Here is a 25,214-nt window from a genome sequence, read left to right as displayed (position 1 = left end):
TTTTTTTTTCAATTTTATTCTCACAGGAAGCTAAATTATTATTAGATCTTCTGATCCTATATAAGGAGCCATCATGGTCTCAATGGTTAAACACTTGATGCTTGCTAACTGAAAGGTTGATGTTTCAAACCCACCCACTCCCCCATTCTGTGGGAGAAAGACCTGATCTGATATGCTTTCATAAAAATTAAAGCTAAGACAATCCTAAGGGGCAGTTTCACTCTGTCAGAATTGACTTGACGGCACCCAACTGCAGCTATGAATCCTGTGCTGTTGTTGTTGTTGTTCATTGCTGTTGAGTTGATTCTGACCCATAGCGACCCAGTATGCAGTTTCCAGGGAGTAGCTGGTAGGTTTGAACTGCTGATCTTGTAATTTGCAATCTAGTGCTGATCCTACAATGCCAAATCAGTTTCCAATCCTGAGAAACCTGGTTTTAGTAATCAGGACTGGCCCAATTAGATTTTTTCCTTATTCTTATGACATGGCCATCCTGGAGTCTTAACTGAATACATGAAATGTTGCTGCAACCTGTCTACCCTAGCTGTTTCAAAAAATAAGTCTCTCAGACTGACTGATCTCCAGTATCTCTGTATCACTCCTAGGCCTTCAGCAGACACTCACTGGTAGGATTTGGCTTTCCTGAGGATGCACAGACCAGCTCTCAGTAAAAGACCCATACAGATGTCTAAGTCAGCTCTCTATGCAGTTCCTCTTCTTTAATATCCATCATGCAAGTTCCAAACTGCTGGGATCCCTGCCTCTTCACTTCACTGAGACTGCTGTGCTTGGCAGGGGCTCATCTTCCTAATGCATGGCCTAAAACCTCTCCCTAGTCTGCATATTTCTTTTCTCACAGTAGCTTTTGCCCTGTGATCTCTGTTATTCATTGCCAAAGAAGCAATTATCTCCTATATTCTGCTCAGCTTTTTAGTTCTCAGTTTAAGGAATGTAAATCCATTATGCTCTCAAGGATGAAAGCAGAAGACACCTACTTGAATTGAAATGTATTATTGGATCCAATGTACAAATTGTATAGGCTTTTCTCTAAAAAGTACTTCACCACTTGTCTGTCGGTTTGTCATACTGTGGTGGCTTGCATATTGCTGTGATTCTGGAACCTATACACTGGTATTTTAAATACTGCCAGGATCACTCATGGTGGACAGGCTTCAGCTGATCTTCCAGACTAGATAAACTAGGAAGAAGGAGAGATGGACTTCTTCCAAATATTTAGTCACTGGAAACCTTATGAATAGCAATGGAACACTGTTAGATAGCTCCAGAATATTGAATATTGAAATATGATGAAAAGCACCAAAAGATTGTCAGATATTGTGCCACAAGATGAGCCCCTCAGGTTGGAAGTCACTCAAAATACACAGAAATCGAATTGAATACATCTGTGGAAAGTAACAATGGAAGAGCTCCGTATCATCAGTCAAAACAAGGGAAACTGTGGAACAAACCATCAATTGTTCAATCTTTTGTCCATTAAAAAAAAAAAAATTATGAATGCATTTATTTCCATTCAAAGGATATACTTACGTTGCTGATATTATCCACAGTTAAATTTATTTTTTTTAAAGCTTTTATTGTGAAATGAGTGATAATTTACATGGGAGAATATCAGTTTTGCTCCTATTCTATAGTGTTTTGTTTCATTCGTTGCAATTATTACAATCCCCCCCCATGCATCATCATTTAGCAGTATTTGCTTCTAATCTGTTTTATTTATTTATTTTGATGTACACAAAAACACAGAAGAATATGTAATCATTTAAACAACCAAAGGGCACATTCTGCAAGCCAGGCTCCTGGCCGCCAGCACACAGCCTTTCTCTTTCCATTGGTCTATCTATAGTCCTCAGCTGCTCTATCTCTCCGTGTCCTCATCTCTGCCTCCATCTCTGATGTTGCTGCTTCTCCACTCATGCTTTTCTCTCCTGATAGTATTAGGGTCTTCTACTTTTGCCCATTTTTCATTTTATTATTATTTTTTTGACTGAGTTTTGAGAGGCCTCTGCGAAAGCTGTGATTTGGGAATATTTCCCCCCCTGTCTATAGTTGGGCTTTTCACTATTTTAATGGTACATTTCACAGAGCAAAATATTTTTAAAATATGCTGAAGTTCAGTATACCAATATTTTTTCTGTTATTAAACTATTTATTGGCTTTAAGAATATTTTTTTTTGTCTAGCTAGAAGTGAAAATATTTTCTCTTGTATTATTTTTTAAGGAGAGGGGTAAAAATGTTAGAGTTGACATTTACATTTAGATTTTTAAACATTTTTAGTTAATTTTCATGTAGATTTATGTAAATGATAGGCTGGTTTGTTTTGTATACAGATCCTTGTATTAATTACCTATTATTACTAGCAAATTGAGTTTTGATGTGGTGCTGTAGGATAAGTACTGAACTGGTAATGGCAAGATTGACAGTTCAAACCTCCAGTCACTCACAGAAACCCTATAGAGGATCTTTTCAGTCAGAACTGTCTGGACAGCACACAACAACAACTAGGAAATCATCCCATACACAGTGGCTAAAAACTGAAAACATTTTTTTACCTCACAGACTTGGTAGGTCCAGAATCTGAAAACAGCTTACGTGAGTCATTCTGGCTCAGAGTATCTCATAACAGTTGTAGTCAAGCTGTCAGCTGCGGCCTCAGACAACTCAGGGCTGAGCTAAAGTATAATCTACTTCTTAGCTCAGTCATATCACTGTTAGAAGGCCTCAGAAGATTACTTCCAAGCTTTTTCATGTGGTGGTTTTTAAGTCAAGTGCCGTCGAGACAATTCTGACCCATAACGACCCTGTATAGGGTTTCCAAGGAACAGCTGGTGAGCTTGAACCACCGACCTCACAGTTCAAATGGCTTTGCAGTGTGGTGCATTAACCTACAGTGCCACACCAGGACTCCATAGGCTGCTTTAATGTCCTTACAACATGGCAGCTGACATCCCTTCTCCTGGAATGCCTTGCAACACAGTGTAGCAGCTCTCTTCCACCAGAGGAAATGATTTAAGAGACAGAGAAAGTGAGAGCAAACTTAAAACAAAATTAAACCTTACTAGTTATAAAAGAAATAAAGATTAAATGGTGTCTGTTGTTCATCCAGTTAACAAAGAAGAAAAAGGTATATAGTGCTGAGTGGTGCACATTCATACACTTTCAGTAAGAAAGTAATAATTGTTTCAACTATTTTAGAGAGTCATTCAAAGAAGTCTATACAGTGACTGCTGTCAAGCTGATTCTGGTTCATAGTAGCTCTATAAAACACTAGAATTTTCCCATAGAGTTTCCAAGGCTGAAATCTTTACAGAAGCATACTACCACACCTTCTCTTGTGGAGAGGCTGGTGGGTAGATACAAACTGCCAGTCTTTCAGTGAGTAGCCAAGTACTTAACCAGTTTGTCACCAGTGCTTCTGTTTTCATACCCTTAACTCTCTGGTTTGGCTTTTGAAAGATAAACACTACACTGCTAACCACAAGGTTACTGGTTCAAATCCACCAGCTGTTCCTAAAAACCCTATAGAGTTGCTATGAGTTGGAACTGACTCAACAACACTTAATAACAACAACAAGCTCACTGAGCAAAATCAGACATCAAAAATGGGGACAAATGCTAATCAATAAAGATATTCAGTAATAAGTAAATAGTTAAATAAGAACACAGACTTTAGACTGCTGACCACAAGTTTGGTGGCTCAGACCCACTAGCTGCTCCCTAAAATCCCTATACAAGATCGCTATGAATCAGAACTAACTTGACAGTACTTAACAACAGCAACACCTTTAGGATTAAAGACTATATTGGGATTTAAAATTACGTTCTCAAAGAATATGTACTATCTTGGGAAATGTACACAACATGTTAAATGAAATATTCAAGGTTAGAAAAATATGTATGAGTATAAATGCACACACTATATAAAAATATGTTGTGGTAATATCCCAAAATAATAAGCATTACTGGTTCTCTGATGTGGTACAATTAAGAAGGATTTGTATCGTCTTCAAATTTTTCTGTAATGTGTATATTTCATGGAATAAATGTTACTACTTTTTAATTATGGAAAAATAGATTATTTTAATGATTAATTTAAAGTACACTGAAATGGTGTGCCTTAAGGAAACCGTCCAGTTAATGATATTATAAAGTTACTATTTTTGTAATGAGAAGTCTTACTCCTCAATGTATATATTTTGGTGGTAAAAAGTGTTTGCATTTTTTTCTTGAACAGGGTTCACATGCACCTTTTTAACAGAAACAGAAAACAATATATTTTTAAGAAACCCTTGAAAGTTTTCTAGTGTTAAGAAAAGCAATATTCTGAACAATTGGTAATATTTCATTCAAAACATAGCATTGTCTAAGTTGATTTACATGTCTGTTTTCATGTGTATGTTAGATTATACCTCAGGAGAATGATACACGCTCTAGCCTGACCTATAAATATATCATCCATGAAGACTCTGTACCTACAATCAACAGCAACAATGTCATCCAGGAAGAATTAGACACTTTTGAGTGGGCTTTGAAGAGCTGGTCCCAGTGTTCCAAACCCTGTGGTGGAGGTAACAATTGAATACTTGTTATATTAAAATACAGTTCATAAAAAGCAAGTCTTCTTGCTTCTACCTTAAGGATTACCTCTAATAGGGATAACATTCTTAGAATCAGTAAATAAATAAAATGTAAGTTAAAAGCATTTTTATTGCAATCTCAGAATCAGAACAGGATAAACATCCATTTATGTTGTTGTTCAGTTCCTTCGAGTTGATTCTGACTCATAGTGACCCTGTGTAGGGTTTCCAAGGAGTAGCTGGTGAATTTGAACTGCCAGCCTTTGCAGTTTAAACTGACCTTGTGGTCCAGTGCATTATCCCACATTCTGCTTAAAATCCTCTTTCTTCTTCTCTTAGGTTCTTTGTTTCACATTCATTTTAGTAGTATTGCTAATCACTTTACTCTAACCAAACACTAAAACATTCAATTCAGTGCACTCTGGTTCTCCTCTTTATTCTTTGCTACTTTTACTTCCTTATCTATTCATTTCTTTTTGATAAAGATTAATAAATAATAAAAGATCTGTTATTGATACTGGTATAGCACTGATTATGTATCAGATGCTATATATGTTTTAATTTTGCTTGCTTTACATGTTAAATGCTACATATTTTAATTTATGAATTCTTACACTAACCCTATGAAGTCAGTATAATGCCTATTATATTGATTTTTAACAAAACAAAACAAAATCATTGCCATTGAATTTATTCCAACTCAAAACTACTCTGTAGGGCAGGGTAAAGCTGCCCCATAGGGTTTCCAAAGCTATACTCTTTACAGAAGCGGACTGCCATATCTTTCTCCTGCAGAGCTGATGGTAGGTTCTAACTCCTGACCTTTTGGTTAGCATCTGAGTGTTTTAACCACCTTGCCATCTTTGCTCCATTACCTGAGCCCAGTTTCTAACCAAAGCACTTCATGTGCAGCTACCACCTGCCTGGCAGTAGACGGTTGCTTGTTGCTATGATGCTGAGCAGATTTCAATGGAGCTTCTAGACTAGGAGAACCCTGGAAGAACAGCATGGTGATATACTTCTGAAAATCAGCCACAGAAAACCTACAGATTACAAAGGTCTGATTAACAGTGCTTCATGGGAATGGAACACAGCTGGGAATTATTTGGTTAATTTCTGAATTGGATTGTTATGAGAGCCAAAGTTTGGCCATCTTGGCCTCCAAGGAGCACTCTGGCCGCACTTCTTCCAACACAGATTTGTTGGTTCTTTGGCAGCCCATGGTACTTTCAATATTCTTCTCCAACACCATAACTCAAAAACATCAGTTCTTCTATGGTCTTCCTTATTCACTGTCCAGCTTTCGTATGCATATAAAGTTAATGAAAATACATCTTTGCACTTCAACATTTTATAAAGGTCTTGTGCAGCAGATTTGCCTAATGCAGTGCATCATTTGATTTCTTGACTGCTGCTTCCATGAGTGTTGATGGTTGACCCAAGAAAAATTAAGTCCTTGACAACATCAATCTTTTCTCCCTTGATAAGAATGATGTTTATTGGTCCAGTGGTGAGGATATTTGTTTTCTTTACATTGAGATGCATTCCATACCAAAAGTTGTCTGTCGTTTTTAATCTTAATCAGTAAGTATTTTAAGTCCTCTTCACTTTCAGCAAGCAAGGTTGTATCATCTGCATATTGCAGGTTGTTAATGAGTCTTCCTCTAATCCTCATGCCAAGTTATTCTTTATATAACCCAGCTTCTTGGATTATTTGCTTAGAATACAGACTGAATAGTATGGTGAAAGAATACAACCCTGTCGCACACCTTTCTTAATTTTAAACAATTTTGTTTTCCCATGTTCTGTTCGAACAAGTGCCTCTTGGTCCATGTACACATTCCTCACAAGCACAATTAAGTGTTCAGGAATATTCATACTTCACAATGTTGACCATAGCTTGTCATGATCCCCACAATCAAAAGTCTTTGTGTAGTCAGTAAAGCACAGGTAAACATCTTTCTGAGATTCTCTGCTTTCATCCAAAATCCGTCAGACATCAGCAATGATAGCCCTCATTCCACAGCCTCCTCTTAATCTTACTTGAACCTCTTGAAGTTCTCTATCAATGTATGCTTGCAGCCATTTCTCTATTACCTTTAGTTAAACTTTACTCACATGGGACATTAAAAAATGTTGTTCGATGATTTCCACATTCCATTGGGTCACCTCTCTTTGGAATGGGCACAAATATGTATTTCTTCCATTCTGTTGGTCAGATAGTTGTCTTCCAAATGTCTTGGCATAGATGAGTGAGTGCCTCCAGTGCTGCCTCACTTGCTTGAAAGATTTCAATTTTTCTTTCATCACTTCCTGATGCCTTGTTCTTTGCCAATTCCTTCAATGCACCTTGAACTTCTTCATCAGTATCATTAGCTCTTGATCAAATGCTACCTCTTGAAACAGTTGAACATCAATCATTTCCTTTTGGTACAGTGACTCTGTTGATTCCTTCCATATTTTTTTATTATTTCTGCATCATTCAATAATTTGCCCAGATAATCCTTCAGTAACGAAAGGTGAGGCTTGAATTTTTCTTCAGTTCCCCCAGCTTGAGAAATGTTGAACATGCTTTTCCTTTTTGGTTTTCTGATTCCAGATCTTTGCACATTTCATTGTAATATTTGACTTTGTATTCTCTAGATGACCTTAGAAGTTTTCTTTCCAGCCCTTGTATCTCCTCATTTCTTCCATTTGCTTTAGCATTGCTGTGCTAGAGAGCAAGTTTCAGTGTCTCTTCTGACATCCATTTTGATCTTTTCCTTCTTTCTTGTCTTCTTAATGACTTTTTGCTTTCTTCTTGTATGATGTTCTTAACATCATCCCACAACTTTTCTTGTCTTTGGTCTTTAGTGTTTAATGTCTCAAATTTGTTCTTCAGATGATTTCTAAATGCACGTGGTATTTATTCAAGGTCGTATTTTAGCTGTCCTGTACTTGTTTTCATTTTCTTCAGCTTCAGTATGAATTTGCATATAAGAAATTGCTAATCTGTTCCACAGTCTGCCCCTGGCCTTGTTTTGGCTGATGATATGGAGCTTTTCCACCATCTCTTTCCACAGATGTAATTAATTTGATTTCTGTGTATTACATCTGGTGAAGTCCATATGTATAATCATCTCTTATGCTATTTAAAGAAGATATTGGAAATGAACAAATCATTGGTTTTACAGAATTCTATCATGCGATCTCCAGCATCATTTCTATCACCAAGGCCATATTTTCCAACTACTGATTCTTTCTCTTTGTTTCCAATCATCAGTAATGATCAATACATCTTGACTGCATGTTTGATCAATATCAGATTGAAGAAGTTGGTGGAATTCTTCTATTCACCCTCACTGGCTTTAGTCATTGGTGCATAAATTTGAATAAAAGTGGTATAAACTGGGCTTCCCTGTAGGCACATGGAATCCTATCACAGACAGCGTTGTACCTCATGACTGATCAGGATATGTTCTTTTTGATGATGAATGCACCACTATTCCTCTTCAATTTGTAATTCCTGGAATAGTAAACCATGTGGTTGTCAGATTCAAAATGGCCAATCCCTGTCCATTTCAGCTCACTTATTGATGTTTGTGTATTCAATTTTATTTTTGACAATTTCCAATTTTCCTAGATTCATACTTTGTACATTCCATGTTCTGATTATTAATGGATGCTTACAGCTGTTTCTCTTCATTTTGAGTTGTGCCCCATCAGCAAATGAAGGTCCCACGGGCTTTACTCCCACAAGCTTTTCTCCATTCACATCATCACGGTCAACTGTAGTTTGAGGAGGCAGCTCTTCCTCTGTTACATTTTAGTGCCTTCCAACATTCCAACATGAGGGGCTCATTTTCCAGCACTATATCTTGATATCCATGGCATGTCAAGAAATCAAAAATCCTCACCACTGGACCAATAAACAACATTCTTATCAATGGAAAAAAGATTGAAGTGGTCAAGGACTTCATTCTTCTTGGATCAACTATCAACACTCACGGAAGCAGCAGTCAAAAGATCAGATGACATATTGTATTAGGCAAATCTGTTGCACAGGAACTTTTTAAAGTGTTGAGGAGCAAAGATGTCACCTTGAGGACTAAGGTGTGCCTGACCCAAGCCATGGTATTTTCAATAACCTCATATGGATGCGAAAGCTGGACAGTGAATAAGGAAGATGTAGAAGAATTGATGCCTTTGAATTGTGGTGTTGGAGGAAAATACTAAAAGTGCCATGGGCTGCCAAAAGAACCAATAGATCTGTTTTGGAAGAAGTGCAGCCAGAGTGCTCCTTGGATGGCTAAACTTTGTCTCTCATACTTTGGACATATTGTTATGAGGGAGCAGTCACTGGAGAAGGATGTCATGCTAGGTAAGATGGAGGGTCAGAAAAAAAGAGGAAGACCCCCAACGAGATGGATCGGCCAGGTGGCATCATTGATGGTGTCAAGTGTGGCAGCAATAGTGAAGTTGGCCCAGGATCAGACATTGTTTGGTTCTGCTGTGCATGGAGTCTCTGTGAGTCAGTTCCGACTCGATGGCACCTGACAACAACAACAACAACAACTTGTCATAACAAACCTGAAGAGGATCTGGTTTGAAACACTAGGGATAAGATGTCAGTTTGTAAAAATCCCTTATCAGGGCAACATGAATCTTGCTAAAATTGAAGCAAAAATACATCAAATTTATGGTGATGGGTGGGTGGCAGAATGGTGAAATCATTGAGGCTTTATGAAAAGTTCATGGGAATAATGTAGCAAAGAAGGCAGCAGTTGAAAACTAGATAAGTCGTTTTAAGAGTGGGCAAGACGATGCTGAAGATGAAGCCTTCAACAACAAATCATCTCTATCAGTTTTCAAGAAAATAATTCTTCTTGTTATTGCTCTTATTGAAGAATACGAATGATTAAGAGAAGAGACAATGACCATCACTGCAGACATATCAACTGGTTCAGCTTGCACAAAGCCTGTCTTTACCAGTATGATCCTGAAGACAAAGCAGATTCAAATCAATAGTTGCCAAGAAGTAGAAGTCTAGTCAAAGCAAAAACTGACAGGTCAAGAGCAAAGATCATGGCAAGAAATTTTGGGGATGCTCGGTTAAAAAGATGAAGACACCCAATGAGATTTATTGGCACCATGGCAGTGGCAAAGGCTCAAGTGTAACAATTGTTAGGATGGTACAGGACCAGGCAGGGTTTCTTTCTGTTGTGTGTGCATAGGGTTGCTGTGAATTAGAACTGACTCAGTGACAAGTACCAACAATGGCAATAAGGCATTTTTCTCTTTGACTTTCTGGAGCAGCAAAAAGAGGTAACATGAGCTTGTTATGAGAATGTTTCAAGAACTTTAGCCAAGACTTTAACAGAAAAGCTTCCCTTGAAAATCCTTCTCTACCATGACAACACTCCTGTCGTTCGTCTCATCAAACAAGGACAATTTTGTGAGAGTTTCAGTGAGGAATCTTATTAGGCATCATCCTGAGAGTTCTCATTTGACTCTTTCTTACTTCGTTTTTATTGAAGGTTTTATTGTGGATTGAGTGAAAGTTTACAGGGAAGAACATCATTTTACATTCAATAAATCATATACCTTGTTTCATTACAATGATTATAATCCCCTCTATGTACCATCAGTTAACAGTATTTCCTTTATAATTGTGGCTGTTGCAATTAGTCATGATAACAGTTACTCACTATTGAATCATAAGAATCTTATCCCCATCTCTTTTAACCAGGCCCATCTAGACAAGATGAAAACTATTCAGTAGAGACACTTTCTTCAACCCCGACACACACACTATTAAACTCCCCCTTGAAATCATGTAAGCCAGTTACTTCATTCCGTTATTGCCCCCTCATTTCTGGTAGCCAGTGTCTAAGTTGCCCATCCCTATCTACCCTGTGTACAGACGGGATACCCTTGATACTTGATGTGAACACTCCATCCCTCTCTGTTGACATTTAGAGTTACTACCTCCATGAGTATAGGTCAAGTTCATCAAATTGTAGTGATTTACCCACGTTTCTTTTATCAATATTTGTTTTGTTCTCTTTTTTTCCCCTCTAGTTGAGTTCTGATTATCAAGCCATCGAAGCTAGGTCAAATGGGTACTGTCTGCAACTTTGGGTTTTCTTGTGCGACTCATCTCACTTCATATCAGCTGGAAGCTTCACTCTCAGCTCTAGCCCTCTGTGGCTATGTCCTTGTCCATAGGCTCAGGTATTCCCAGGCCTCACCACACTGTGGACCAACCAGCCCTTCATCTTCGCTCTCTCATCCCAACGTCACTGGGAGTCTGTGGAACGTGGTTGAACTCAGCCCATTTCTTCATTGCTGCCTTTTCCCCTCTTCCACTCACCAGCAGACCATGTGGTCATCAGCAAGCTTACATGCCTGCTCATGTGTTAACCTTTAAGTTTCGGCCTTAGAGGGGAGTTTGTCCTGAAGGAACTTGATTACTTGGCTTGATGGCTTCCTGGTGAACAACTTGCTTATTCTTGTAATAGCCACTCATACTGCCATTTTTGTTTTGGGTTTTTCCTACTTATCTTTCTTTGAAGATGTATTTTCTGTCTCTCTAGCTGTTCTTGGCTTGTCTGCTTATTCTTTTTAGTGGGAAAGTCCCATCTCAGTAGGTTCTGGATAGGGCTCAGGATTCCACCTAAGTTCCTATACTGCAAAGGCTCCACAGGAGGCCTATTTCACTGGGCCAGTTCTAGAACCCCTTTTAGGTATTCCAATCAGTTGTAGGTTGAAGATGGGCTTACAAGCTTTCTGTAATCATGTTTCCTGTCATTCATTCCTATCCAACTCAAGTTTCCATTTTGCAATAGTAGGCAAGGGAAACCAATATTCTTAAGACAGTCAAGCATCTTAGTAATATTTCCCTTCTTCAAACTATGCCTTGATTCCTGTATCACAGAGCCTTGTTGTTCCAAGTTTGAGCATGCATCACTATTTACCTCTGTCCCATTTAGCCCATGCAAACCTGTCTGTGTTCCCCTATTTACCTTGGTCTTCTACTCCCTCCCCCTTCTTGTGTGTGTCCTCCCCATTCTTACTTCATTTTGTATTCCTAATCTTGAAGTTTTGTTTTGTTTTGTTTTTAAGTGTGCCCATTTCTCTTCACTTATTGTAAAACAGAGCACACTGGGGCATGCTTAAATTCCTAGAACCCCTAGTTCTTTAAGGATGGACCAGTCACTGAAGAAGTATATCATGTTTGATAAAGTGGAGGGTCAGAGAAGAAAGGAAGACCCCTCCCCCCAGCGAGATGGATTGGCAATATGGCAGCATCAATGGGCTCAAACGTGGCAACCATTGTGAGGTTGGCCCAGGACCAGGCAGTGTTTCATTCTGTTGTGCACAGGGTCACTATGAGTAGGTACTGACTCAATGGCCCCTAACAACAATGTAACAACAAATAGTATCATCACCTACAAAAGTGTAAGTTTTGATGGAACTTAGATTGAGAAATAAAGCTTATATTTTTTATTTTTAATCTCATAATTTCATTATTCCATGAACAGTAAATAAATGTTTTTGACTGAATAAATGATTAAATACATAGTAGAAATGAATAACTGATTAAATCTAAAGAATTATATTTTCTTTCTCAGGTTTCCAGTACACTAAATATGGATGCCGTAGGAAAAGTGATAATAAGATGGTTCATCGCAGCTTCTGTGAAGCCAACAAAAAGCCGAAACCTATTAGAAGAATGTGCAATATTCAAGAGTGTACACACCCACTGTAAGCATTTATTTTAACTCTCATATCCTGAGGCCATCATGATTGGGATTTCAATCCCCTTAAGTTTTTAAAACTTGAATTGTGCTTTTTTGCTCAAGTTTTATATGAACCTCGTTAATATAGTCAAGTGTTTTTATAATAATTAACTTTTTATAATATAAAATTGCATTTGCCTCCTCTCCACTGTATTACTGCTCCCCAGAAACAACCACTTTCAATTGTTACATTTCCTTTAATATTTGACGCTTGTGCATTTCCATCTCCATGTAAACTATTTTTGTTTCAATTGTTGTTGTTGTTAAGTGCTGTTGAATCTGTTCTTACTCATAGGGACTGTATGTATAGCAAAAGGAAACATGTCCAGGTCTTGCATTATCCCCACAATTGCTGCTACATTAGAAACCATTTGAGTCTATTGTTGCTGCCACTGTGCCAATCCATCTCATGGGGGTCTCCCTCTTTTCTTCTATTCCTCCACTTTACCAAGCATGATGTCCTTCTCCAGGGACTGGTCCCTCCTGATAATATGTCTAAAGTACGAGAGATGCAGTCTTTTTGAAATTATGTACTAAATTACCACTTTGGAATGTGAGTTTTTAGCTTAGTTGTACAATCTGTCCACAAAATATATGCCCATAGGCATACTTGTATGTTCCCCAATACTTTCAATATTCCTATAACATACTTTTTTTTTTATATTAACTACAGTTTATATAATTTTATCATTTCAATAGTCACCTAGCCTGCCCAAGTGAATTCATAATGAATTATTTTATATCTGCTTAATTTTCCACTACTTTTCACTCATTAAATGAGCTCTGGTGCACTGAAGGATAAGCACTGAACTGCTTCTAGCCACAAGGTCAACAGATCAAGCCCTCTAGCCACTCTGCAAGGTAAAGATGAGGTTTTTTTTCTTCAGTAAAAATGTACAGCCTTGGAGAGTCTATACAGCTCATCATGGGTCAGTTTGAGTTCGATGGTAGCGGGTTTGATTTTTTGTTTGTTTGTTTTCACACACCCATCGCCAAACTTCCTTGAGTTTTAATTTCCTCTCAATATTACACGTTCGTATATCCCATCATTTTCCTTTTCTTAAAAGCATCTCTTAGGGAGCTCTCTGTGTTCTTACTCTTGTCTGGACTACCACACAGCTTCATTCTGGGATTACATACCTCTGGATTGTACAGGATCCACTGTTTCCCAAATGCCTTGTAGTCTTATCTCTATGAGTAGCCACTCCTTTTCATGGCTAGCATAGTGGTTACGAATCAAGCTGCAAACCTCAATGTCAGCAGTTCAAAACTACCAGCTGTTCTGTGGGAGAAAGATGAGGCTTTCTCCTCCTGTAAAGATTTACAACCTCAGAAACCCTGTACAGGGTTGGTATGAGTCAGAACCGGCTCCGCAGCACATAACAACAAGCTTAATGGAAGCAGATCATCTGGCCTATTTCTCATGGTACTTCTGGGTGCACTAAAACCATGAAACTTTAGGCAATACCAAACCTACTTCCACAGAGTGAATTTCGACTCATAGCAACCCTTCATAGAGTTTCTGAGACTGTAAATCTTTACAGGATCTGACAGCCTCATCTTTCTCCCTTATGTTTAACAGTCCAATGCCTACATCTTTGACTATATATTCAATAACTTCATATGCATGTGAAAGCTGGACAGTGAATAAGGAAGACCATAGAAGAATTGATGCTTTTGAGTTATAGTGTTGGAGGAGAATATTCAAAGTGTCATGTGCTGCCAAAAGAACCAATAGATCCATTTTGGAAGAATTGCAGCCAGAGTGCTCCTTGGAGGCCAAGATGGCCAAACTTCATGTCTCATACTAAGGACATATTGTCAGGAGGGACCAGTCACTGGAAAAGGATATCATGTTTGGTAAGGTGGAGGGTCAGAGAAAAAGAGGAAGACCCCCAATGAGATGGATTGGCCAAGTGGCATCATTGATAGACTCAAGCATGGCAACTGTAGTGAGGCGGGCAGTGTTTCATTCTGCTGTGCATAGGGTCGCTATGAGTCATTACTGACTTGATGGCACCTAACAACAATATATATATATATATATATATATATATATATATATGTTGTTGTTGTAGTTATGTGCCATGGAGTCGGTTCCAACTCATAGCGACCCTGTACAGGGTTTCCAAGGCTATACATCTTTACAGGAGCAGAAAACCTCATCTTTTTCTTGTGGAAAAGCTGATTTTTTCAAACTGCTTGACCTTGAGGTTGGCAGCCCTGATTCGTAACCACTACGCTAAAATACATGGGGGCTTCAAAATAGCTGTTAAAAACTGAATAAAAGATAAAGGAAGTTTTCCACAAACATTTTGAAGCCCACTCATAAAATTATGAAATCTATGACTATTGGAAAATGCTCTTAAAGAACAGATACACTGCCATTGAGTCAATTTTGCCTCATAGGGACCCTAGGTAGAGTTTCTGAGGCTATAAATCTTTACTGGAGCAGAAAGTTCCCTTTTTCTCCTGTGGAGCGACTGGTGGATTTGGACTACTGACCTTTTTGTCTGCAGCTCAATACATAGCCTTTTTATTGTTTGATGCCTCCATCTTCCTGAAACTGCTTCCTGACCTTCAGTGTACCCCTGACATTGCATGTCATTCAGAGAGTAGAAATACCTAGAGTGCACTGGCAAAAATGCACACACTCTATACCCCAAAGATAATGTTCAATTTTGATCCCTCATCCCGTAGATGGGTAGCAGAAGAGTGGGAGCACTGCACAAAAACCTGTGGAAGTTCTGGCTATCAGCTTCGCACTGTGCGCTGCCTACAGCCACTCCATGACGGCACCAATCGCTCTGTACACAGCAAGTATTGTGTGGGTGACCGTCCTGAGAGTCGTCGGTCTTGTAACAGAGTGCCCTGCCCAGCCCAGTGGAAAACAGGGCCCTGGAATGAGGTGGGTGTGTGAATTATGTGTGGATATATGTACACATTTTAATTTTATTTAAACATCAGGTAGACTTTTTGTGAATTAAAAAATTATCTCAAATTTTATCATCATTAGGCAACTAGAACTGTTAGGATAAATTAGTATTTCCTTTTAGATGCAATTCCACCCACTTCTATTGTGGTGCTGATTGGCAGTGTAAACCCTGTCTCATATTCTGTGTTCACACACTTGTCACACATTCTATGTAGTACCCAGTATATGGCACCTGTCCAAATGGTGTTTTGTTTATTGAATAGATGACTGAATGGATTATATTACCTATATTTATTTTTAAATTAAATCTGTAGTTTTTTTTCTTGTATACTTATCAGCACTCAGAGAATCCTTGAGTCACAGTTAGAACATTTACAGGAAGAAAGAGCATCAAAAGCAGGTAGAGAAAGAATGAGGACATGAAGAGTAGACTCAAGTTGGAAGGACTAGGCAAATAAAGGTTGCCTCTCACCCCAAGAGGACCGTAAATATAATGCATTTCCCATTCCTCCTTAGAATCCTCTACCAAAGCCCCTTTTCACAACTTCTACCTAAGACAATAGCATGGAATTTTCTGGGATTACTTTTAATACATGAAGATTTTCTTTAAAGAGACTAATTTCCAGCAACATAATGTAGTTCCGCAAAAGCTGAATTAACCAGGGTAGCATGTCAGCAAATTCTGCCATCAAAAAGGAAGGTGAGGACATGGGGAGCTCAATACAATAGCTAATTTCCCCCAAACAAGTGTGAGAACTAATTTGAGGAACTGTTTGTACAGTTAGGTGCCATAATGTAAGTTTCGACACATTGTGACCCCGTGTACAAAAGAATGAAACACTGCCCAGTCCTGTGCCATCCTTAAAATCTTTGCTGATTAAAACCATTGTTGAAGTCACTGTGGCAACCCATCGTATTGAGGGTCTTCCTCTTTTTTCTCTGACCCTTTGCTCTGATGTACTTCTCCAGGGGCTAGTCCCTCCTGATAATATGTCCAAAGTACATGAGATGAAGCCTTGTCATCCTTGCTTCTAATGAACATTATGGCCATGGTTTTTCTTCCAGGACAGATTTGTTCATACCAATTCACATGCATCAATTCTTTAGTAGCCAGTTTCTTTCATATCCTATGTTTACTAGTTACCAGACAATTTGCTAACTGCTTTACATACCTTGCTCCTTTTGCCTCACTATAACCCTACAACAATCCTGTGAGGCAGATACAATGGGGCTCCAAAAAGTTTATGGAAAAACATTATCTTTTAATTCAAAATTTCCATGAATTTCGATTATCCTGCCTCTTCATATTTAAGCAAACAATCAGAGAAGCTGGGTTATATGAAGAAGAACACAGAATCCAAAATGGAGGAAGACTCGTTAACACCCTGGAATAAGCAGATGACACAACTTTGCTTGTTGAAAGTGAAAAGGACATGAAGCAATTATTGATGAAGATCAAAAACTACAGCTTTCTGTATAGATTGCACCTCAACATAAAGCAAATAAACTTCCTCACAACTGTACATATAACCAACATTGTATAAATAGAGAAAATATTAAAGTTGTCAAGGATTTCATTTTACTTGGATCCATAATCAACATCCATTGGCAAATCTGCTGCCAAAGACCACTTTGAATTATTAAAAAGCAAAGACATCACTTTGAGGACTAAGTTGTACCTAAAACAAGCCATGGTACTTTTGAAGCTGTACGATGAATAAGGAAGAGTGAAGAATTGATGTCTTTAACTTATAGTGTTGACAGAGAATATTGAATATACCATTGACTGCCACAAAAATGAATAAATATTTTCTGGAAGAAGTACAGTCAGAATGTTCCCTAGAAATGAGGATGGAGAGACTTCGTCTCATGTACTTTGGGCATGCTATCATGAGGGACCAGTCCCTGGAGAAGGACATCATGCTTTATAAAGTAGAGGATCAGTGAAAACGAGAAAGGCCTTCAACAAGATAGATTGACACAGTAGCTGTAATTATTGGGCTCAAATATAGCAATGTTGTGAAGATGGAGCAGTACTGGGAAATATTTTGTTCTGTTGTACATAAGGTCATGAGGATTCAGAACCAACTCAAGGACACCTAACAACAACATTTTTCCAGACAAATAAGCTGATTATGATAGAAAGATATATAATATATATATCATGGCAGGCTGGTAAATGATGGAGTCAGGGTGCAAACAAAGAAACAAAGGATTATTTGTCTCTACAACCAGAGCGTGACACTGCATCCAAAGCCACATGCATGCAGGTGCACAGAGGTTGGAAGAAAATGATCTTGTTGGAATAAACTACCATCTGTAATTTATAGTCTATAATTGCAGCCTTTATTTCTGTAGTGTTCCGTAACCTGTGGGGAAGGAACGGAGGTGAGGCAGGTCATCTGCAGGGCTGGAGACCAGTGTGATGGAGAGAGGCCTGAGTCAGTCAGAGTCTGTCAGCTGCGTCCCTGTAATGGTAGGTGTGACACTGATTTTACTGGTCTGGTAATCTTTTAAAATAACTTCCAAAAGCTGAATTGCTTTTCAAGGTAAGATCTGGAATTTGAATTTGCTTATCAAGAAATAGCCAAAGGAAAATATCCTTGAATGTTAGTTTATTATGATTCTTCAAGTTTGTGTTGGAGGCATCAATGAATTATTGTGACCACAGCAGCTCCCACTGCCCTACTTATTAGACAGCCCTAGGATAAGGAAAGGGTCATGTCTCTGTAGCTTTTGTCAATTTTTGTTTCTACTGTGAGCTACATATTTTTTTCCATTACATACTTAATTATAACTATGTAGCATAGTAAAAGGCATACTGTTGCAGGAAGTTTTGAAAAGTTTTATTAAAGTTATTCAATTTAGCCATAAATGTCATAAATGTCACCCCAGTTCTAATGTCATTTCCAATACCTATCAAATATGTGATTTTCAAATAGACACATTGTACTCAGATTGAATTTGCTCAGATTTAATATTTATCACAACACCCTTCTTGTCAAAATGGGAGTGTATTTTATTTTAAAATATCAGTTGATTTGTAATTTTAAACAAAATATTTGAAATGTTTACATTCTTAATCATTTCCTTTATTTCTGCTTCCTTTTCTGATTATGTTGACTTCTGTTTTTCTGTCTCCTTCTGTGTGTCTATCTTCTCTTTGTGTCTCTCACTTGCTGTCATTTACAGTCTAGGTGTTGCTCAATTGCTCTCTCATACAGACTTTTTGCTTCTTGCTCTCCTTTTCTTTCTTTCTTTCTGTTCCCCCGTCTCTTTCTTTCTCCTGCTCTTTTTTTTCCTCTTTCCTCTAAGCTCATTGTCTCTTTCTCTCTGTTTCTCTCTCCTCACATGCTCTACTCTTTCTCTTCCTTCTCTTAGCATCTTTCTTCTTCCTTTCTCTCTGAAGTGCATTTCTTCCATATGTCTCTCTCTATCTGACCAGTTCCTCTGAGTGTCCCATCTCTCCACTTCTACTCCCTGACTTTTACCCACGTGGTGTCAAACTCTTTTCACAATCTTTCAGCTCTTCCTTTCTCTTCCTCCCTCCTTTCTTTTCTTCCTTCCTTCTTTCTTTCTCTCTCTTTGTCTCCTAGACCCCATGTCTCTATTCCTCTGTCTCTGTTTCACTCACTGCATCTGTCTCTTTCTCTCTGTCCTCTCTTCCTCCACTGTTTTCTCTCTCCCTGTCAGACACTCTCTCCCAGTTTTCTTTCTCTCTCTCATTTGTCTTTCTCTCATCTCTTCTCACACTTTTCCTTCCATCCTTTCTTTATCCCTATTTACAATACAAACATTCTCTTAAATGCAGTTCTCCCTTTTTTCCCTAATTCCATACCTAATGAAAATCATGGGCATTGTTTTGCCTCACTATAGGGGCTTAAGGAACTCTGGTAGCATAGTACTTAAGATTCAGGCTGCTAACCTCAAGGGCAACAATTTGAAACTTCCAGTCATTCCATGGGAGAAAGAAGAGGCTTTCTGCTCCCATAAAGATTTACAGCCTCGGAAACCCTTTACAGGGTCACTATGAGTTGGAACCAACTCCATGGTATTCCACCACACCCACCATCGTTGTTTTTTTTCAACAAGTATGACCACAAGAGGGAGACAAAGCACTTACATACTTGAGACTTTGACTTTAGAAAGTAGTACATTTGAAAATTCAAAATACAAGTAAAGTCAAAGCAAAAATAAAAGCAGACTTTACCCAGATAGAAACTACAAAGTTTATTGTCCTTGTACCTCTTGCTCTATATAGTCTTTACTGCCAGCAGCTAAACACTTCGAAAGTTTTATTGCTCTTAATAGCCTGTACAACTCAGCAAATGTACCCAATTGTCAGCATGACTTTGCTTGATTCTCCTCCTTTAGCCCAAAGAATTGTTTTTAATTGTGAAAGATTGTTGCTAAAGAGATGGGTATTACTATGTGATTGATTCCATATTCAGCTTTGCTACTCTGTTACTCTGAAATCTCTACTCAAGGTAAACACTGAGAGCTATAAAAATCTCATATTTTTGCCATATTTCAATCAAGTAACTAATATATCCCATTAGAATTTCAAAATGTTTTTAGAATCAAATGCCCTTATGTGTGCGTGTGTGTGTGTGTAAATGCACACAACAAAACATTCACCAATTAAATTGTTTGTGCATAATTCAATTACATTCTTAATTCAATTTTTCATATTGTACAACCCTTATTCTCATCTTTTTCCTAATTATCCCACCACTATTAGTGTCCTCAAGTCCTGGTGTAGTGCTGCGGGTTAATGAGTTGGACTGCATAGTTGGTTTGAACCAAAAGGTTGGTGGTTTAAGCTCACCAGCCGCTTCTTGGAAATCCTATACAGAGTTGCTATGGGTCAGAACCGACTCTATGGCACTAAACAACAACAATTAGTATCCTGGTGTGGTGCTGTAGGTTAATGCTCTGGACTTCAAATTTGGTTTGAATTGCAACGTTGGCAGTTCAAGCTCACAAGGCACTCCTCGGAAACCCTATACAGGATCTCTTTGGGTCAGATCAAATTCGATGGCACTTAACAATAACAATAACAACAACCTGGTGTGGCACTGTGTGATAAGCCCTAGACTGTTAACCTCAAGGTTAGCAGTTCTAACCCACCAGCTGCTCTTTGGAAACCCTATACAGGATCACTATAAGGGGATCCAACCTGATGACTCTTAACAACAACATCATTAATGTAAACTCAGTGTCAAATGGATGACTATAAGCCTCCTTAATTGCCGTGAGTGATTCCATTTCATCACCTCATTTTGATTGTGCTGTTTTCCTTAGAGCCTTTCCCATTTTATTCTTAGGCAAAGCACCATAAAATTAATGTATTCATTTAATCTTATTTATTTTTTCTCAAATAGCTCCCTTTACCTCCTCAATGCTGAAGCATATTGTGACCCTAATTAGACTCAGACTATGAGCCTACCTCTGCAAAGTCACTGCGCTCACACTGGAGTCTCTCATGTGGCTTCTTGCTCTAAGTCAGAAGTAATAGGTTTCACTTTTCAGCTGAGCTGTTTGGAGGGCTGGGATAAGGAATCTAAGGGACTTTACTTATGAAAAAAGGGTAAAATAAGGTCCTCTCATTTTAGGGTTTACTAACCTAAAACAGAGAAAGAAGACCTTTTCTTGTTTTAAGATAGAAGCATATACAACGTAATTCATAAATAATGAGCAATTACTATTGGAGCTGAAATTCATTGCATTGATTTCCGAGCATTCACAGTATAATTAGATGGTTAACTTAGTTAATGTTATTGAATAATAATAATATTTAATAAATAATAATAATATCAAAATGTATCAGACAAGGAAGTGTGACTCATTCTACAACTATAACAGAATTGCAAAGCTGGTAAGTATAACACTCCATTTTCCTTACCAATTGACTCTCCTAATTTTGTTTTGTTCTGATTTGCTTTTCATTGAAATTTTTTCAAAAGAAAGATTCTTTAACTACCTTAGCAAGTTACTTAACAGGTTTCTTAGCTGGTAATAAAAACATTATAATACATTATGGTTTTTCAGTGATTATACTATGAAAAGTCTTCATTTATCATTCTTTTGGATTATTAAGTAAGCATCAGGTCTATATTTCTGCGGTGCACAACTCCTACAATGCCACTCTATGTTTGCTCTGCAAAGGATACCTTGGAATAAGCACAAACCAACATAACCATGAACTCACCATTTGGATTTTTTAAAATCTAGTTATTATGATTTTCAAAAGATGAAAGCCAATAAATACTGTGTGTTTGTATACACACACACCTGTACAAATACTCACTTAAATTGTGCCAAGTGTCTTGAGTGTTTCTTTATTCCTCTTTAAAAACAATGTGCTATCAGTTCAATGAAATTAAAGTTTTAAGAGCCATGAATTACTTATAAGAAAGTTGGCAAGCTCTGTTCAAATTTGTGCTTTCAAATAATCTGGAAATATGCAGTGATAAGCATGAAACTCTTAAATTCAGGCTGGCAAATATTATTTGAATCAAAATGTTATCTTAGTTTTATTTTGGCAATTGTTTTTAAGATTTATTTTGTTCTAAGAGATCTTGAGTATCTTGTTTTGATTATAACTATAAATTTAATATAGAGGCTACCTTACTTGAAAGCCAGGAACTATCATAAAGCAAACAAACAAAAATCACATATGTTCTTTTGTGCCCCAGGAATGTTTGTGGTAGATTGACTCCTTTTTTTTCATTCTAAAATCAGACATGTATTCCTACTAGGAAGAAAATAAGTACTCTGAGTGGTCTGAAGACTTCTCATGGAGATCATTAGAATGGTGGTCAACTGAAGTCCTTTGTATATAGAGAATTACTTATATCAAAGAACTTATCCTAATATTCATAATTTTTATACAAAAACTTAGTTGGTCAACTCCTAATAATGCTAAATTATGCTTAAATCTTTTTATTGTCATCAACAATTTTATTTGCTTCATATTATTTTGTGTTTAATTGTATATATTATTTTGTCATATTTTATTTTTTCAGATGAACCGTGTTTGGGAGACAAATCAATATTCTGTCAAATGGAGGTGCTGGCACGATACTGTTCCATACCAGGTTATAATAAGTTATGTTGTGAGTCATGTAGCAAGCGCAGTAGCACGCTGCCACCACCATACCTTTCAGAAGCTGCTGAAACTCAAGATGATGCTGTCTTCAACCCTAGTGACCTCCCTAGATCTCTAGTGATGCCAACGTCTTTGGTTCCTTACCATTCAGAGACCTCTGCTGAGAAGAAATCTTATAGTAGGATCTCTGCATTGCAAGGTCCAAGTCTATCTGCTGCTTTCAGGCCAAACAGGAAACCAGATGGTGCTAACTTACCCCAGAGGAGAGCTCAACAAGCAGGAAGTAAGACACTAAGAATTGTCTCAGTATCATCCTCCCCAACCACCAAGAGTAGCGACCTCAATTCATCTTCACAGATGACTGCTGCTCCCCTCCTTGCAGTCAATGATTCAATAGGTGCTGCTTTTCAGACAAGAACCTCAAAGAGAAACGAAAAGATTGACAAGAGACGCCCTTTAAGGTCTTCCACCTTGGAAAGATGAGAAAATAAATATCAGAAGAAAACCCCATGGTACAGACAGCTTGTGTAAAGTAGAAATCCCCATAGATCGTCAACTCATTTTATCTGTAAATGGAAGCACAACAAAAAGTGCTGGTTCACTTTCTAGTTGCTTTCATCCTCTTGTTCTTCGTTGACTCATTTACCAGAGTTCATTGGAAGAAAGCACCAAAGATTATCAACAGAAGGAAAGTAAGTTGCTAAGTGTGTTGGTCACTCCCTAAAGCAGAAAAAGGACTGCAACTACTTGTACATATCAGCTGAATTTTTGTTTTAAAAAAGTTATAGTAAAAATTAAAAAGAGGTGCCAATGGTTTACACTTTACATTTTTTTTTTTTGAAAGGGAGCAAACATCCTTAGACTTTTATTCCTATTTATCTATATTAGAAATATTGTACAAGCAAATTTGCAGCTGTTGTGTAAATACTGTATATTGCAGAAATCAGTATTATTTTAAGAGATGTGTTCTCAAATGATTGTTTACTATGCTACATTTCTGGATGTTCTAGGTGCCTGTCATTGAGTATTACCTTATTTGACATTCTATGAGTTTATTTTCAAAGCAAAATGTTTCAAAGAAGAAGTTAGAATCACAGCTACTGACAATACAAATGATTTAATTGTATGATGTTGCAGAATCAATAATATGATCCTTAAATTAGAGGGAACAAAAAATGCATAAGCTATAAATGTACAGAATTCAATTGGATTATTGCTTTCTACTCTTAATTGAAAAGCAGTAGGACTAGTGTCTTAGTATAATTATTATCACAGGAAATCGTAATAAGACGAAATAAGATCGTACAAGACAGAACTGAAACACTTTTATCAGGGCTGATTTTTTGCTTTCCCTTTGTTGACACATATTAACAGTTATGCTCAATGCGCTGTAGTAATCACAGGGAAAAAAAATGTTTGAAGATAACTCATTTGTATGCTGATAGCTGAGGGAAAATAACATCATCTACCTAGAATTGACATGCTAGATTATTATGGCTTTAGGCTTTGGAAGGAGGTCCAAGAAAGCATCTCTTAAAAGTTTAAATATTTATTTTCTGTATGGTTCATATCCAAGTGTTCACAACCACAATGCATCTGACTGCAATAATGTGCTAGTAATTGATGTCAGTGATCACCTTGCTCACAGTGAAGCCAGAAATGCTCTCTCCAGGGAGTAGATGTAAAGTACTTGTATATAGGATTCAGACCCGATATTTATTAAAAGTTGATTATTTGGATAGTATTTTTATGTACTAAGTATTTACACTAATATCAATGACTTATTTTGGTAAACTAGAGAGACATATTTAGAGATGCATGCTTTGTTCTATTCAAAGAGAAGTTTAAGCAAACTACAGCAGCCAAATCACGGAACTAAAATTTAACAAATGTGCTGTTTTGTAAACATTTTTCATTTTGAAAGTAGTTGGTACAAAGATGATGATTTGTTGTTCTCTAAGGAAATATAAACTAGTATGGACTCAGATAGCTTGTTGTTGAATGAAAATAGAGAATTAGACCCTTTTTTAAATTCACGTGAAAGAGATGAGTACTTCCAGAATTACACTTAAATAAAAAGAAAGCTAAGTGTTGTCAGCATAATGTTTTTGAGGTCAATGCCTGAACTATTACAAATATATTATGCAAACTAAACTGTAGTTCTGTTAATGTCTCAAAGCACAAAATATGCAAGGACTTTTAACTATTATCAACGAACAGCCTGACCTTCTGACTTTATACCTCTAAAGAATTGCTGCTACTTTGTGCAAAACTTTTGAAGATCAAATGGATTTGGTTAGTTATAGATAATGAGCCAACCCCTGAGGCTCAAATAGAAGTTGCTGTTTTTCCCTCAAAATTTCCCTAGAATGAAATTGTCTCTAGTTTGCTTGCTTGTGCACACCACAGGGAACTAACTATAAAGATGGTCACACACATGCACCTCCCATAAAGATGTACATATTCATTCTACTTCTGACCTTTGAGCTTTCTTTTCTACTAAGCTAAAGATTCCTTTTTATCGAAGTGTACACTACTGATGCTGATTGTTGTATTGGGAGCATGTAGCAATTAAAATGTTAACAAAATATAGACTGTGCATCTTTTATCATTAGGTTCATCACAAAGTAATGAAAACTTGTAATTCCTTCCGACAAAGTTAAATGACATGAAATTCATTTGATACTTGGATGTTCTCTAAAAAGATGTAAATAAAGTGACTATCATCTGTTTTCACTTCAGAATGTATCATAATTTTGTTTAAGAAATACAAAAAATAAGAGGATTGGGT

General features: G+C 37.4%; 1 protein-coding gene across 1 annotated transcript in view; it reads left to right on the top strand.

Annotated features, from left to right (window-relative positions):
• Positions 1-22,906, top strand: part of ADAMTS3 (ADAM metallopeptidase with thrombospondin type 1 motif, 3) — a 498,368-nt gene extending 475,462 nt beyond the window's left edge. The window contains exons 18-22 of the mRNA XM_006876862.1: positions 4,422-4,587; positions 12,210-12,342; positions 15,078-15,285; positions 17,671-17,788; positions 22,341-22,906. Coding sequence (XP_006876924.1) covers positions 4,422-4,587; positions 12,210-12,342; positions 15,078-15,285; positions 17,671-17,788; positions 22,341-22,906 — 1,191 coding nt within the window. The remainder of the gene's footprint in view (positions 1-4,421; positions 4,588-12,209; positions 12,343-15,077; positions 15,286-17,670; positions 17,789-22,340) is intronic.
• The last annotated feature ends 2,308 nt before the right edge of the window (positions 22,907-25,214 follow it).

This window comes from Chrysochloris asiatica, unplaced genomic scaffold, assembly GCF_000296735.1.
Source record: "Chrysochloris asiatica unplaced genomic scaffold, ChrAsi1.0 scaffold00420, whole genome shotgun sequence".
NCBI lineage: Eukaryota > Metazoa > Chordata > Mammalia > Afrosoricida > Chrysochloridae > Chrysochloris > Chrysochloris asiatica.
This window is presented reverse-complemented; position numbering and strand designations above follow the sequence as displayed.